The following is a 15214-nucleotide window of genomic DNA, read 5'->3' as shown; positions in this document are numbered from 1 at the left end:
CTTCCCAGCCCCCTCCATCCATCCTAGCGCTGGACGCCTTCCCAGCCCCCTCCATCCATCCTAGCGCTGGACGCCTTCCCAGCCCCTCCACTCCATCCTAGCACTGGACGCCTTCCCAGCCCCCTCCACTCCATCCTAGTGCTGGACGCCTTCCCAGCCCCCTCCACTCCATCCTAGCGCTGGACGCCTTCCCAGCCCCTCCACTCCATCCTAGTGCTGGACGCCTTCCCAGCCCCCTCCACCCATCCTAGTGCTGGACGCCTTCCCAGCCCCTCCACTCCATCCTAGCACTGGACGCCTTCCCAGCTCCCTCCATCCATCCTAGCGCTGGACGCCTTCCCAGCCCCCTCCACTCCATCCATCCTAGTGCTGGACGCCTTCCCAGCCCCCTCCACTCCATCCTAGCGCTGGACGCCTTCCCAGCCCCCTCCACTCCATCCATCCTAGCGCTGGACGCCTTCCCAGCCCCCTCCATCCATCCTAGCGCTGGACGCCTTCCCAGCCCCTCCACTCCATCCATCCTAGGGCTGGACGCCTTCCCAGCTCCCTCCATCCATCCTAGCGCTGGACGCCTTCCCAGCTCCCTCCATCCATCCTAGCGCTGGACGCCTTCCCAGCCCCTCCACTCCATCCTAGCGCTGGACGCCTTCCCAGCCCCTCCATCCATCCTAGCGCTGGACGCCTTCCCAGCCCCCTCCACTCCATCCTAGTGCTGGACGCCTTCCCAGCCCTCTCCACTCCATCCTAGCGCTGGATGCCTTCCCAGCCCCCTCCACTCCATCCTAGTGCTGGACGCCTTCCCAGCTCCCTGCACTCCATCCTAGCGCTGGACGCCTTCCCAGCCCCCTCCACTCCATCCATCCTAGCGCTGGACGCCTTCCCAGCCCCCTCCACTCCATCCTAGCGCTGGACGCCTTCCCAGCCCCCTCCACTCCATCCTAGTGCTGGATGCCTTCCCAGCCCCCTCCACTCCATCCATCCTAGTGCTGGACGCCTTCCCAGCCCCCTCCACTCCATCCTAGTGCTGGACGCCTTCCCAGCTCCTCCATCCATCCTAGCGCTGGACGCCTTCCCAGCTCCCTCCACTCCATCCTAGCGCTGGACGCCTTCCCAGCCCCCTCCACTCCATCCTAGCGCTGGACGCCTTCCCAGCCCCCTCCACTCCATCCTAGTGCTGGACGCCTTCCCAGCCCCTCCACTCCATCCTAGTGCTGGACGCCTTCCCAGCCCCCTCCACTCCATCCTAGCGCTGGACGCCTTCCCAGCCCCCTCCACTCCATCCTAGTGCTGGACGCCTTCCCAGCCCCTCCACTCCATCCTAGTGCTGGACGCCTTCCCAGCCCCCTCCACTCCATCCTAGTGCTGGACGCCTTCCCAGCTCCCTCCATCCATCCTAGTGCTGGACGCCTTCCCAGCTCCCTCCATCCATCCTAGCGCTGGACGCCTTCCCAGCCCCTCCACTCCATCCTAGTGCTGGACGCCTTCCCAGCCCCCTCCATCCATCCTAGCGCTGGACACCTTCCCAGCTCCCTCCACTCCATCCTAGTGCTGGACGCCTTCCCAGCCCCTCCATCCATCCTAGTGCTGGACGCCTTCCCAGCCTCCTCCACTCCATCCTAGCGCTGGACGCCTTCCCAGCTCCCTCCATCCATCCTAGTGCTGGACGCCTTCCCAGCCTCTCCACTCCATCCTAGCGCTGGACGCCTTCCCAGCTCCCTCCATCCATCCTAGTGCTGGACGCCTTCCCAGCCCTTCCACTCCATCCTAGTGCTGGACGCCTTCCCAGCCCCCTCCATCCATCCTAGTGCTGGATGCCTTCCCAGCCCCCTCCATCCACCCTAGCGCTGGATGCCTTCCCAGCCCCCTCCACTCCATCCTAGCGCTGGACGCCTTCCCAGCCCCTCCACTCCATCCTAGCGCTGGACGCCTTCCCAGCCCTCTCCATCCACCCTAGTGCTGGATGCCTTCCCAGCCCCCTCCACTCCATCCTAGTGCTGGACGCCTTCCCAGCCCCCTCCACTCCATCCTAGCGCTGGACGCCTTCCCAGCCCTCTCCCTCCACCCTAGTGCTGGACGCCTTCCCAGCCCCCTCCACTCCATCCTAGTGCTGGATGCCTTCCCAGCCCCCTCCACTCCATCCTAGCGCTGGACGCCTTCCCAGCTCCCTGCACTCCAGCCCCGCAGGCTCCTCTGTGTTCTTCAAACACGCTAGGTGCGCTCAGCTCCCAGGCTTCACACATGCTGTTCTCTTGCCTGGAATACCCTTCCTTCGCTGGACAGCCACACGCTTGCCCCTCACCTCCTTTATGTCTTCATTCCAATGTCCCCTCCTCAGTGAGGCCTCTCTTGGCCGCCCTGTCTAAAATGTCACATTCACCCACACTTCGTGTTTGCCTTCCCTGCTTTATTTTTTTCTCCTTAGCATTTATAATTACTCAACATATTTTATAATTTTCACAGGTACCTTTTTTATTATTCATTCATGACTGTATCCTCACCACCCAGAACAGTGCCAGCCACTTAGCTCAATAAATGTTTGTTAAATGACTGACTGAATGAATGCGTGAAGCAACTATGAAATGGAAATGGCAGGGCTCCGAGAAACAGACCCGTGAAGAGGTTTCACTCCCTCTCTATTTCTGGACAAAAGCAATGTCCGTTTAGATGTGACCCTCCAGGTTTTGTGCATGTGTGTGTGTGTGCGTGTGTGCGTGCGTGTGTGTGTGTGTGTGTTTTGATGGAGTTTCGCTCTTGTTGCCCAGGCTGGAGTGCAGTGATGTGATCTCGGCTCATCGCAACCTCTGCCTCCCGGGTTCAAGCGATTCTTCTGTTTCAGCCTCCTGAGTAGCTGAGATTACAGGCACCCTCCACCATGCCTGACTAATTTTGTATTTTTAGTAGAGACAGGGTTTCACCATGTTGGTCAGGCTGGTCGCGAACTCCCGACCTCAGGTTATCCACCGGCCTCGGCCTCCCAAAGTGCTGGGATTACAGACATGAGACACCCAGCACCCTTCAGGTTTTCAGCCCTTTGCCAAAGGTACAACCCTTTGGTCTAAGGGTACAACCCTTTGTAATGGTCTAAACAAATCTGCTCTCTAATTCACTTTTTGTCATACCCAGCATAGCACTGTGTTCAGGAAAGAATCTGAAAGGAGCTCTTTTTGAGGAGGTGGGGGGAGAGAAAGAGGCTAAAGATTTGGCTAGGTGGGCAGTACAGTCCCAGCCTGCTGTGCGTCAGTCGAGAGCAGGTACACAGAATAATTCCTTCTTCCAGAGGTGGGTCACAGTCCTGGGAATGCCTCACACATATTAGAGTTGAGAAAGAGAGGAGGCTGATGAAGCGGGAGACTGTCCTGCCTCGGAACCCCCGTTCCCTCTCTGTGTTTCAGATCAGTTCCCGCCCTCCATCAATGGTGGTCGTGTGGTTGAAGCCTACAAGGGGCAGACCACGCTGATTCAGTACACCAGCAACGCCGAGGATGCCAACTTCACGCTCAGAGACAGCTGCACTGACTTGGAGCTCTTTGGTAGGAATATTTGGCTGGCTGGGGAGAGCGGGGAGGTGGGTAGGGGATGAGGTCAGAGTCAAATTTGGGAAATTCTGCATTGCTACACCCAGCAACACTTGCTGTCACTCTTTCATTTGAATATCCAGGACCGGCATTTCCGAGGAGCGATATCTATAACTCAAATAGGTGCCCCCCAGTAAGTAGTAGTGACGGGCTTATGGCGGTTTGGCCAGATAGCTAGAGTGACTCTGGGCACATAGAACTGATTCAAGGCCGGGCGCGGTGGCTCACGCCTGTCATCCCAGCGCTTTGGGAGGCCGAGGTGGGCGGATCATCTGAGGTCAGGAGTTCGAGACCAGTCTGGCCAACATGGTGAAACCCTGTCTCTACTAAAAATACAAAAAAAAAAAAAAAAAAGCCAGGCATGGTGGTGCATGCCTGTAATCCCAGCTACTCAGGAGAGTGAGGCAGGAGAATCGCTTGAACCCAGGAGGCAGATGTTGCAGTGAGCTGAGATCGCGTCACTGCACTCCAGCCTGGTGACAGAGCGAGACTCTGTCTCAAAAAAAAAAAAAAAAAAGATTCGAAGATCATTTAATCTCAATCTGATCATATATAGTCATCATCAGTCATGCATTCACCAAATTATTAGAATAATCAAGTGCAACATTTAAAATGACCAATTTACAACATTTTTATATCTATTAAAGGAAGGCTCTAATGTAGGACAAGATTTAAAGAAATATGAAAAATACTTTCGTTTGGTGCCTTTCTTGCTCTTTTTGTCTGGTAACCATGTTTACCTAGCCGTGTCTCTCCTTGTCTGGTTTCCTGGGCTAGGACCCAGTAAAGTGCCATCGCTCCCTCTCCGTAAAGGTGTTAGAGACCCCGAGCCTTACATCCATGATCAGGGCCAAAGGGTCCAAGCACAAGGGATGCTGCTTTCGTCTGTTGCCAGCACTAATTCAAAGGGTCCAAGGGCATCAAAGGGATGCCACTTTCTGTCTGTTGCCAGCACTAATTCTGAGGGTGACTGTTCTTGGCTAAACCAAAGCCCTGGGGGGGCATATTCTGCGTTCTCTTTGCCTCTCTGCCTGATGTTCTTTCTCTCCGTGTCTCAGAAAGGACTGCTTTGCCTGCATCCCTTTTGCCCCACGTGCGTTCTCCCAGGTGCGAGACAATGGCACCGAGAGGTTTTCTTCTCCACGGGCCCCACCCCTGAAGGACGATGGTCTGGAAATTACGTTCGTCTATTCTCTGTCACTTCCTTTCAATCTGCTGTTTTAAGGAGACTTTCCTATTTTCTTGAAAAATATCAGTTTGATCTGAAGATATGTAGTAGTGTTTCACTACAGTCTGGTGTCTGAAGGGGGTGTCTGGGAAAGGTCCAGGAAGTGGGGAGTGGGTGAGAAATCAGGGCAAAGGATGGGGCTGCTGTGAGAGTGAAGCCAGTTTGGCTGGCAGCGCAGCCTGGGGAGGTGTCTGGAGGATCCTGGCCTTGATCCTCCATCCCCCAGGATGTCCCATCCTGGTGTGAGCCCGGCCAGGGCTGCCCTTTGGGGTTTCTTCAGGAGGAAACTGCTTTCCCCTCTGTGGCGTTCCCCGCTACAATCAGTATGTTGGACTGGTGCCACCTCCTTCCAGCTGGGAGCATGACCAGGATCACCCCGATACCAGCCTTGCACAAAGGAAATGACCAATGAGATTTGTCTGGGGCGGGGGAGGGTGGCCTGAGAGGGGTGGGGGAAGCCCCGTATCAGCAATCAGACCACAGAGCTGAGGATGCATCAGACCACAGAGCTGAGGAGTCTCCCAGCTCTCAACATTCTCATCTTCCCCGGGGCAGAGAATGGGACGTTGCTGTGGACACCCAAGTCGCTGGAGCCATTCACTCTGGAGATTCTAGCAAGAAGTGCCAAGATTGGCTTGGCATCTGCACTCCAGCCCAGGACTGTGGTCTGCCATTGCAATGCAGAGAGCCAGTGTTTGTACAACCAGACCAGCAGGGTGGGCAACTCCTCCCTGGAGGTGAGTGTTGGGAGGCGGGGGAGGAGTTTCTGTGCCGAGGGGAGAGGAAATGGGAGTGGAATGGATGCTGTGATTCTGCCTGTCCTGGGTGTGTCTGTCTTGGGAGGTGGGTGGAGCAGTGGTAGGTGAGTAGAGCAGATTCCAGTCTCAGGCCACAAACTCACATGGGAAGAAAGAGAACTTTCTGGCCGGGTGCAGTGGCTCACACCTTTAATCTCAGCACTTTTGGAGGCTGAGGCAAGTGGATCACAAGGTCAGGAGATCGAGACCATCCTGACCAACATGGTGGAACCCCATCTCTACTAAAAATACAAAAATTAGCCGGGCGTGGTGGCAGGTGCCTGTAGTCCCAGCTACTCGGGAGGCTGCGGCAGGAAAATCGCTTGCACCCGGGAGGTGGAGGTTACAGTGAGCCGAGATTGCGCCATTGTACTCCAGCCTGGGCAACAGAGTGAGACTCTATCTCAAAAAGAAAGAAAAGAAAAGAAAAGAAAGAAAAGAAAAGAAAAGAAAGAAAGAAGGAGGGAAAGAAAGGAAAGGAAAGAAAGGAAAGGAAAGAAAAGGAAAGGAGAAAAAGAAAGAAAGAAAGAAAGAAACTATATTGGAGAAAAAGAAGGACGAAAGAAAGAAACAGGAAGGAAGGAAGGAAAGAGGAAAGAACCTTTCTTTATTGCTTATAGTTCAACTGGATTTTTATCTCTCACCTCCCCTTCTGCCAGGTTGGCAGGAAACTTCCACCTCCGTCTTTCTCACAGCGCCCCACAGCTCTGCGGCGAAGCCCAGCAGAGGGCCCTGCGGTGTGGGGTGGAAGGTGGTCGTGGGTCCCTGGGCGTGAGTCCACACAGGTTTCCATCACAGGTCCGCCCCACTTCCCCTTCAGACCCAGGGAGAGGCTCTGCTGCTTCTGTGCCTTGCTCAGACACAGGACACCTTTTCTGAGGCCGCTTACAGTCCCGTCTGCCTAGAAGCACCCACAGCCATTTCTCCCTAGGATGTCATCATCACGGTGCTGGGAAGAGAGCTGCGGGTGCCTCTATCTTGACACCTCCAAGCCCCTTTGCTTTCTCTTTTACTATCTCCTTCCAGCTAAAAGAAACATCTTTTCCAGTTTGGAGAAACTACTTCTCCATGTTTCTAGCCAAGATACTTGGCCTAATTCCACGACTCTTGTCCTATCTGCTTTTTTATTTTTATTTTTGGTTGTAAAGGAAGAGCCAGAAAGGAAAGTGTTTATCTGGCAACACAAAACTACCTCCTTCACCACTTACACACACATGCATGCACACACACACACACACACACACACACACATCCTTCTGAAGCATGAGCAGAGAATGGGTACTTGAAGGGGATAGAGGTAGGGATGGTTGGTGGGGTAGGGGGTAGAAAAGGATAAAATACACAATGGGAAAAAGAGATTGAAATCAATATACTATTCCATAGATCCCCAAATATCCACTCTTGGGAGTAGCAAGTGTTAGAGGATTCCATTTTAGGGAGATACCCTGAGTCGCTTCAGTAAGGGAGTTAGAAAGGGGAGCCAGGGAGCTTGGTGAGGTCTCGGCGCCGCAGCCTTTGCTGAGCTGCTGTACTGGCTGCTGTGTTTTCTCACAGTGCTCAGCAGGCAGGCTCTGTCTTCTTGGTTTGGGAGTCAGCAAGGGAGGTCAATTTCAGCTTATATGAAATCCAGTTTGCAGGCCACACAGGAGCCTGAGGCAGGCGGATTGCTTGAGCTCAGGACTTTGAGACCAGCCTGGGCAATATGGCAAGACCCTGTCTCTACTAAAAATCAAAAAATTAGCTGGGCGTGGTGGCATATGCCTGTAATCTCAAGTATTTGGGAGGCTGAGGCCCAAGAATTGCTTTAACTTGGGAGGGGGACATTGCAGTGAGCCGAGATCGAGACACTGCACTGCAGCGTGGGAAACAGAACGAGACTGTCTCATAAAAAAAAAAAGCAGAAGAAAAATACAAAAATTAGTGGGCGTGGTGGTGCATGCCTGTAGCCCCAGCTCCTCGGGAGGCTGAGGTGGGAGGATGGCTTGAACTTGGGAGGTGGAGTTTGCAGTGAGCCAAGATCAAGACATTGCACTCCAGCCTGGGCAACCGAGTGGGACCCTGTCTCAAAATAAATAAGGAATCCAGTTTTCAAGCAATAGGACATACATGGATACATACACACATGGATACATACACACATGGATACACACACATATGGATACATACATGGATACATGCATACATGCATGGATACACACATACATACATGGATACATACATGGATACATCTCTACATGGATACATACATGATACATACACACATGGATACATGCATACATGCATGGATACACACATACATACATGGATACATACATCTATACATGGATACATTCATTCATTCATTCATGCTTCAATCATTCATGCATATCCCATCTTACTCTAGAAAGGATTTCAGGCAAAGAGCTAGAGTGTGAGAGGGAAGAGGCTGAGATCCTGGTGCAGGGCCAGGCAGGGGGTCAGGGTAAACAATGACCCAGGGAGGCCAACTGGGCAGGACTACCGTGTGGCTTTAGGCAGGGCCTTGCCGCCCCACGGCCTGGTCAAGAAGGTGCTCAGCAGGTGCTGGTGGGGCTGAGACATGACTCAGGGTCCACGGGTTCTCAGGCCAAAGGGGTCAGTCAGAAACACCCAGAAGCCCTTCCCAGTTTGGTCTCCTGGCCGCCCGTGATCGGCAACCCTCCTCCAGGTGGCTGGCTGCAAGTGTGACGGGGGCACCTTTGGCCGCTACTGCGAGGGCTCCGAGGATGCCTGTGAGGAGCCGTGCTTCCCGAGTGTCCACTGCGTTCCTGGGAAGGGCTGCGAGGCCTGCCCTCCAAACCTGACTGGGGATGGGCGGCACTGTGCGGGTGAGCCGGGAACAGGGCCTGGAGCAGGCGCTTCTGGGAGCAGCTGATAGCTCAAGGGTGTAGACAGCCAAAGGCAAACCATTTCTCTCCTTTTTCCAGCAGATCTTTAGAATGCTCAATCTAGGCAGGTGTGGGAAATCTAGGCAGGCCTGGAAAGGGGGTGGTGGATGGTGTGGGGCTGAAGGAGAAGAGGTTGTACAGGCATAGGGGAGGGGACGGGGCTGGGCATCCCTGAGGCATTGATGGGGGGAGCCCCGGGCGAAAGACTGAAGATGGTTTGGGGAGGAGACTTCAGCAGCCGCCAGGGAACCGGGCAAGCTGGGTCCTCGGGATCCCTGGGGATCTTCAGAGACACGAGGCTCAGGATCTCTGCATCTCACGAGTCAGGACGTTTGGAGGGGCTGGCGTGGGGATCCGGCAGCAAAGGTGCCTGATTTTCCCTTTGAGTCCTCCCAGCCATCTGTTCCTCCCGCTCTGAGCCACCAGAGTCTGATGAGGGAGATCACAGCGAGGCCTTTACCAAGCCCCCTAAGGCACCCAAATAAAATCTACAGATCACTGTGCCTTCAGAGCCGAGGCCAGAGTGGGTAGAACCGCAGCTTTTATAAAGGCAGAAAAGGAGATGGATGTGAGAGAGGAGGGCGTGAGGAAAGCCAGCTGGGGGCCCCTCCTCTGCCAGCCTTCGGGGTCCTTTCTGAAGCAGAGGGTCTGAGAAACACTCCAGTCCCTCCACAGAAGTGGAAGAATACCTGTCTGGCCGGGGAAAGGGGTTGCCCTGCAGAGAAACTCCTGGAAAAGGGGGGAAGGATGGTTTGGGGTTCCGAGTGGCCCGAAGCGGAACACTGGGGGAAAGCAAGCCTGTCCCGGAGCGGGTTTCCACGGGCTGGGCTGTCCCTCTGCTGCCCAGCGCGCTGCTGCTGACCTCCCTACTCACTCTGCAGCTCTGGGGAGCTCTTTCCTGTGTCGGAACCAGTCCTGCCCTGTGAATTACTGCTACAATCAAGGCCACTGCTACATCTCCCAGACTCTGGGCTGTCAGCCCACGTGCACCTGCCCCCCGGCCTTCACTGACAGCCGCTGCTTCCTGGCTGGGAACAACTTCAGTCCAACTGTCAACCTAGGTACGGCCAGAGACCCCGCCCTCTCACCCCCGCACCCGCCTGGGCCCCGCCCTCTCACCCCCGCACTCTTCCCGGGCCCCACCCTCTCACCCCCGCACTCCGCCCACCTTTGGGGAAGATGAGGAAGCTCTGGGGTCACAGGACAGAGCTCCAGATTTCTCTGGGATGGTGTAAGGTGCGGGCTGTGGGAGCTGGCGAGGCAAGGACCACGGGCCTGTGTGGCCTATGGAGGAAGGACGGAGGCAGAGACCTCACAGCTGGCTCAGTGAGATGAGCGCTGGGGAGGTCCGGAGCATAGTGGAGTGAGTCCTAGCGTGAGGGCCACTTCTCCCGGTTTCTTCAGCAACCTTCTGTCACGGTGGAATGTAGGGTGAGGGCCACTTCTCCCGGTTTCTTCAGCGACCTTCTGTCACTGTGGAATGTAGGGTGAGGGCCACTTCTCCCGGTTTCTTCAGCGACCTTCTGTCACTGTGGAATGTAGGGTGAGGGCCACTTCTCCCGGTTTCTTCAGCGACCTTCTGTCACTGTGGAATGTAGGGTGAGGGCCACTTCTCCCGGTTTCTTCAGCGACCTTCTGTCACTGTGGAATGTAGGGTGAGGGCCACTTCTCCCGGTTTCTTCAGCGACCTTCTGTCACTGTGGAATGTAGGGTGAGGGCCACTTCTCCCGGTTTCTTCAGTGACCTTCTGTCACTGGAATGGAGCAGTCGACTTGGGCTGGCCCGACAGACTTTTTGGGTAAGTCTGGGTAAACCGTGGGGTGATGATACATTTGCTTCTCCCATCTCCAGAACTTCCCTTAAGAGTCATCCAGCTCTTGCTCAGTGAAGAGGAAAATGCCTCCATGGCAGATGTCAACGCCTCGGTCAGTGCTGCAGGCCGCGCTCTGGGTGGGAGGGGGCGCTTGGCGGGTTCAGGCCAGGGCGGAACCATCGCTGTGTGGCCTTCATCTTGTCATCCATCTGGATTCAACTGCCAGAGGTGGCCGGAGCCTCTTGCCCCATGGGAGGTACAGGGCATTAGGAAGTGAGGAAGGCCCAGGACAGAAACCTCGACTCATCATAAGCAGAGGCCAGGGTGCCAAGTCACCCCAGCCGAGACCTCTAAGCATCTTGGTTATGATCTGAAAGAAACTAAAGGACATTTCACCTCCCGGGAGTCTTCCCTGACTTCCCAGAGGGAACCGGCGGCTCCCTCTTCTTGGCTGCCATGCCATACCTCGGTCACAGGCAAAGTGGCACAACTGCCGAGTGGTTGGGGCTGTAGAATCCTGCACACCCAGAATCAGAATCCCTGCTCTGCCCCTCACTAGAGCAGGTGTGCTAACTAGACACATCATATAACAGGTCATCTGTAAACACAGGGACAATCATAGCACCTGAGTCCACAGGCCGTATCACCGTTTAAATGATAACGCGTGTCAAGCATTTAGTCCAGTGCCTGACACACAAGTATTCAAACATGATGACTGCTATTATCACTACTGCAAGCCTAGCACTCCCCACTCCACACTCCACATGGTAAAATCTGTTGACATTTGTCACCTGCGCCAGACAATGCACTCTTTGAGTTTAGACTCCACCTAAGTCACCTTGACACCCCCAGCCCCTGACCATCTCCTAGGTCTAAACAACCCATGTTCAATATACTGGGGAGGAGGTCATGAGTCATGTGTCAGAGGCAAGGTAGGGGCCATTCATGTCAGATTCTCTGCTCGTCATATGAGGCCGAGGCGGGGACAGAATGGAAAACCCTTCACTCTCAACAAACATTATTAAGCAAGGACCCGTGACACTCACTGAGCTAGGCTAGAGTGCAAGGGTGCAGAGACAGGTGAGGAAGGTGCTGGGGTCCTGGGGCTCCCGTTCCAGGAGGAAACAGGGATGAATACACCCATCAAGGTGGGAGGGCGTCACCCCCTGGATGGGGCCTCACCCCCACCCCCATCCGCCATCCTCTAACCTAGGTGGCATACAGACTGGGGACCCTGGACATGCGGGCCTTTCTCCGCAACAGCCAAGTGGAACGAATGTAAGTGGGACTGTGTCCCCCTGAGCCCCCAGATCTCTTCCTCATCCCCCACCCCCAGCCCCCCAGCCCCCCTCACCGTTGCCCTCCCACACAGCGATTCCGCAGTACCGGCCTCGGGAAGCCCCATCCAACACTGGATGGTCATCTCGGAGTTCCAGTACCGCCCTCGGGGCCCCGTCATTGACTTCCTGAACAACCAGCTGCTGGTCGCGGTGGTGGAGGCGTTCTTATACCACGTTCCACGGAGGAGTGAGGAGCCCAGGAACGACGTGGTCTTCCAGCCCATCTCCAGGGAAGACGTGCGCGACGTGTCAGCCCGTGAGTCCGTCCATTCTGGGGACACTATGGGGGTCACTGCGGGTGGCGGGTAAACAGAGGTGCTTCAGCCCACACAAACAAGCTAATTGAGTTTTTCTGTTTGTTTGGTTTTGAGCGAAAACGTGAACATTTTGTCCAGCTGCTTTTTAGATTCAAGAGCAGGAGCAGCCAGCGCTGCTGAGGCAGTCACACGTATACAGCTTCATGGAGCAAGCACCCAGCCAGGGCCTTGCTGACTGTGGCTGCTAATAAAACAGCAGCAATTTATTTTCATAAAATTGCTAATAGTTTTCTTAAAATGCCATTGCACTTAAGCATACACAGGGACACCCCCATCGTCTCTGCCCTCCAGCGGGAGGATATGAAGCTGGAGACTGGAGACTGGCTGGGGACAGAGGCAACTACTCCCTGAAATGGTGTCACCCTGTGCAAGCACCTTCCCCAGGCCAGGCCAGGCCTCAACACCCCCCAGCACCTTCCCCAGGCCAGGCCAGGCCTCAACACCCCCCAGCACCTTCCCCAGGCCAGGCCAGGCCTCAACACTCCCCAGCACCTTCCCCAGGCCAGGCCAGGCCTCAACACCCCCCAGCACCTTCCCCAGGCCAGGCCTCAACACCCCCCAGCACCTTCCCCAGGCCAGGCCAGGCCTCAACACCCCCCAGCACCTTCCCCAGGCCAGGCCAGGCCTCAACACCCCCCAGCACCTTCCCCAGGCCAGGCCAGGCCTCAACACCCCCCAGCACCTTCCCCAGGCCAGGCCTCAACACCCCCCAGCACCTTCCCCAGGCCAGGCCAGGCCTCAACACCCCCCAGCACCTTCCCCAGGCCAGGCCTCAACACCCCCCAGCACCTTCCCCAGGCCAGGCCAGGCCAGGCCTCAACACCCCCCAGCACCTTCCCCAGGCCAGGCCAGGCCTCAACACTCCCCAGCACCTTCCCCAGGCCAGGCCAGGCCTCAACACCCCCCAGCACCTTCCCCAGGCCAGGCCTCAACACCCCCCAGCACCTTCCCCAGGCCAGGCCAGGCCTCAACACCCCCAAGCACCTCCCCCAGGCCAGGCCTCAACACTCCCCAAGCACCTTCCCCAGGCCAGGCCTCAACACCCCCCAGCACCTTCCCCAGGCCAGGCCAGGCCTCAACACCCCCCAGCACCTTCCCCAGGCCAGGCCAGGCCTCAACACTCCCCAGCACCTTCCCCAGGCCAGGCCAGGCCTCAACACCCCCCAGCACCTTCCCCAGGCCAGGCCTCAACACCCCCCAGCACCTTCCCCAGGCCAGGCCAGGCCTCAACACCCCCCAGCACCTTCCCCAGGCCAGGCCAGGCCTCAACACCCCCCAGCACCTTCCCCAGGCCAGGCCAGGCCTCAACACCCCCCAGCACCTTCCCCAGGCCAGGCCTCAACACCCCCCAGCACCTTCCCCAGGCCAGGCCAGGCCTCAACACCCCCCAGCACCTTCCCCAGGCCAGGCCTCAACACCCCCCAGCACCTTCCCCAGGCCAGGCCAGGCCAGGCCTCAACACCCCCCAGCACCTTCCCCAGGCCAGGCCAGGCCTCAACACTCCCCAGCACCTTCCCCAGGCCAGGCCAGGCCTCAACACCCCCCAGCACCTTCCCCAGGCCAGGCCTCAACACCCCCCAGCACCTTCCCCAGGCCAGGCCAGGCCTCAACACCCCCAAGCACCTCCCCCAGGCCAGGCCTCAACACTCCCCAAGCACCTTCCCCAGGCCAGGCCTCAACACCCCCAAGCACCTTCCCCAGGCCAGGCCTCAGCACCCCCATCTGAAAATGAGATGGGATTTCTGAGCCCCCTTTCAGTGCTGACAGCCCCCGGTTCTCCCGGAACAGGAATAAGTTGGCAAGCTTGTCAGAGAAACAAAGGAATAACACGTCCTATTTTCTGTATAGGGCAGAGAACAGGGCAGGGGCTGCCCCAAACACAACAGAAACTGCTGTTTTACTTGGGTCTGGGACCAAGCAAGAGCTTCTCCCAGAATCCAGGCTAAGCCCGCTCTCTCCCGGAGCAGGGGGTGAAATCCCTCAGAACTACTGTATGTTGGGGAGTTGGGGTAGGAGGCGCAGGGAGGCAAGCCCTGACTATGCAATTAAGGAAAACCTACAATTTTTATTATACAAGCATCGTACGTTTATTGCAGAAACTTTAGGAAACACAAACTTAACAAAAAGAAAAGAGGAAAAAAACCCTGTAATCCCAATCCCCAGAGAGACAACAATATTTCGTACATATCCTTCTGAACTTTCTTTTATGCCTAGGAACCTTCACACATTGATTTTTTATTGAAGATCAAATCTTTCCTAATGCTGGAGAACCTCCTGATTAAACAGTTGTGAACAGGTTGTCTCATATATTGTGTCCACATTCCCATTTGCCATATTATAATGGTATGTTTGAATATAGTGTCATATTTTAAAATACATTATAATAATCATTACCATTGAGTGCTTACTGTGTGTCCGGCACTGTACTGAGTACTGTGGACACATTATCTCATTTAAATCTCACAGCAGCATAAGTGCTATTATGATCATTTCCTTTTAAAGATAAGGAAACTGAAGCTGAAAGAGTGAAGGAATGTTCCCTGAATTACACATCTAGTTACTAGCAGAGTTTCAGTTTCCACCCAAGTCTGGCCACCTTCAAAGCATGTGCTCTTCAGGAAAGCATTTTCCATAGGAACCTTTTTCCACAGGAACCTTTTTCCCTAGGAACCTTTTTCCCTAGGAAACTTTTTCCATAGGAAGCACCATCCCTTGGTAAGGATGTGCAGTAGTTTATTTAACCAGACTCTACTTCTGAAACGTTACTATTATCCACCACGCTGATCTGAACGTCCAGGGGCATATGTATCTGTGCACTTCTTTAATTATTTCTCAGGATAAACACCCGAAAAGGAATTCGTGGCTGAAAAGGTATTGATTTAGTGTTCATCGGTTGCTTCCTGTGTTAATCTGTGTCCTTCCCGACAGTGAACGTGAGCACGCTGAAGGCTTACTTCAGATGCGATGGCTACAAGGGCTACGACCTGGTCTACAGCCCCCAGAGCGGCTTCACCTGCGTGTCCCCGTGCAGTAGGGGCTACTGTGACCATGGAGGCCAGTGCCAGCACCTGCCCAGTGGGCCCCGCTGCAGGTGCATAGGGCTGTGGCCAGGAGGTGGAGGACAGTGCTGGGGAACCCAAGCTGGGCAAGACACTGCAAGGGGTCCAGGAATTAGGATGGCTCGAGAGATCAGAGACCAGGGAAGAGAGGACAGTGGAAAAGGAGAGTTGTGAGTGCC

General features: G+C 55.5%; 1 protein-coding gene across 1 annotated transcript in view; it reads left to right on the top strand.

The window, feature by feature from the left end:
- Positions 1–15214, top strand: part of MUC4 (mucin 4, cell surface associated) — a 75523-nt gene that overhangs the window by 45267 nt on the left and 15042 nt on the right. Inside the window, exons 18-25 of the mRNA XM_055111009.2 lie at positions 3393–3530; positions 5359–5540; positions 8287–8446; positions 9388–9567; positions 10358–10431; positions 11533–11597; positions 11692–11915; positions 14905–15067. Of these exons, the coding sequence (XP_054966984.1) occupies positions 3393–3530; positions 5359–5540; positions 8287–8446; positions 9388–9567; positions 10358–10431; positions 11533–11597; positions 11692–11915; positions 14905–15067 (1186 nt within the window). The remainder of the gene's footprint in view (positions 1–3392; positions 3531–5358; positions 5541–8286; positions 8447–9387; positions 9568–10357; positions 10432–11532; positions 11598–11691; positions 11916–14904; positions 15068–15214) is intronic.

This window comes from Pan paniscus, chromosome 2, assembly GCF_029289425.2.
Source record: "Pan paniscus chromosome 2, NHGRI_mPanPan1-v2.0_pri, whole genome shotgun sequence".
Lineage (NCBI taxonomy): Eukaryota > Metazoa > Chordata > Mammalia > Primates > Hominidae > Pan > Pan paniscus.
The sequence above is the reverse complement of the archived record's forward strand: the minus strand, read 5'-3'. Positions and strand labels throughout refer to the sequence as shown.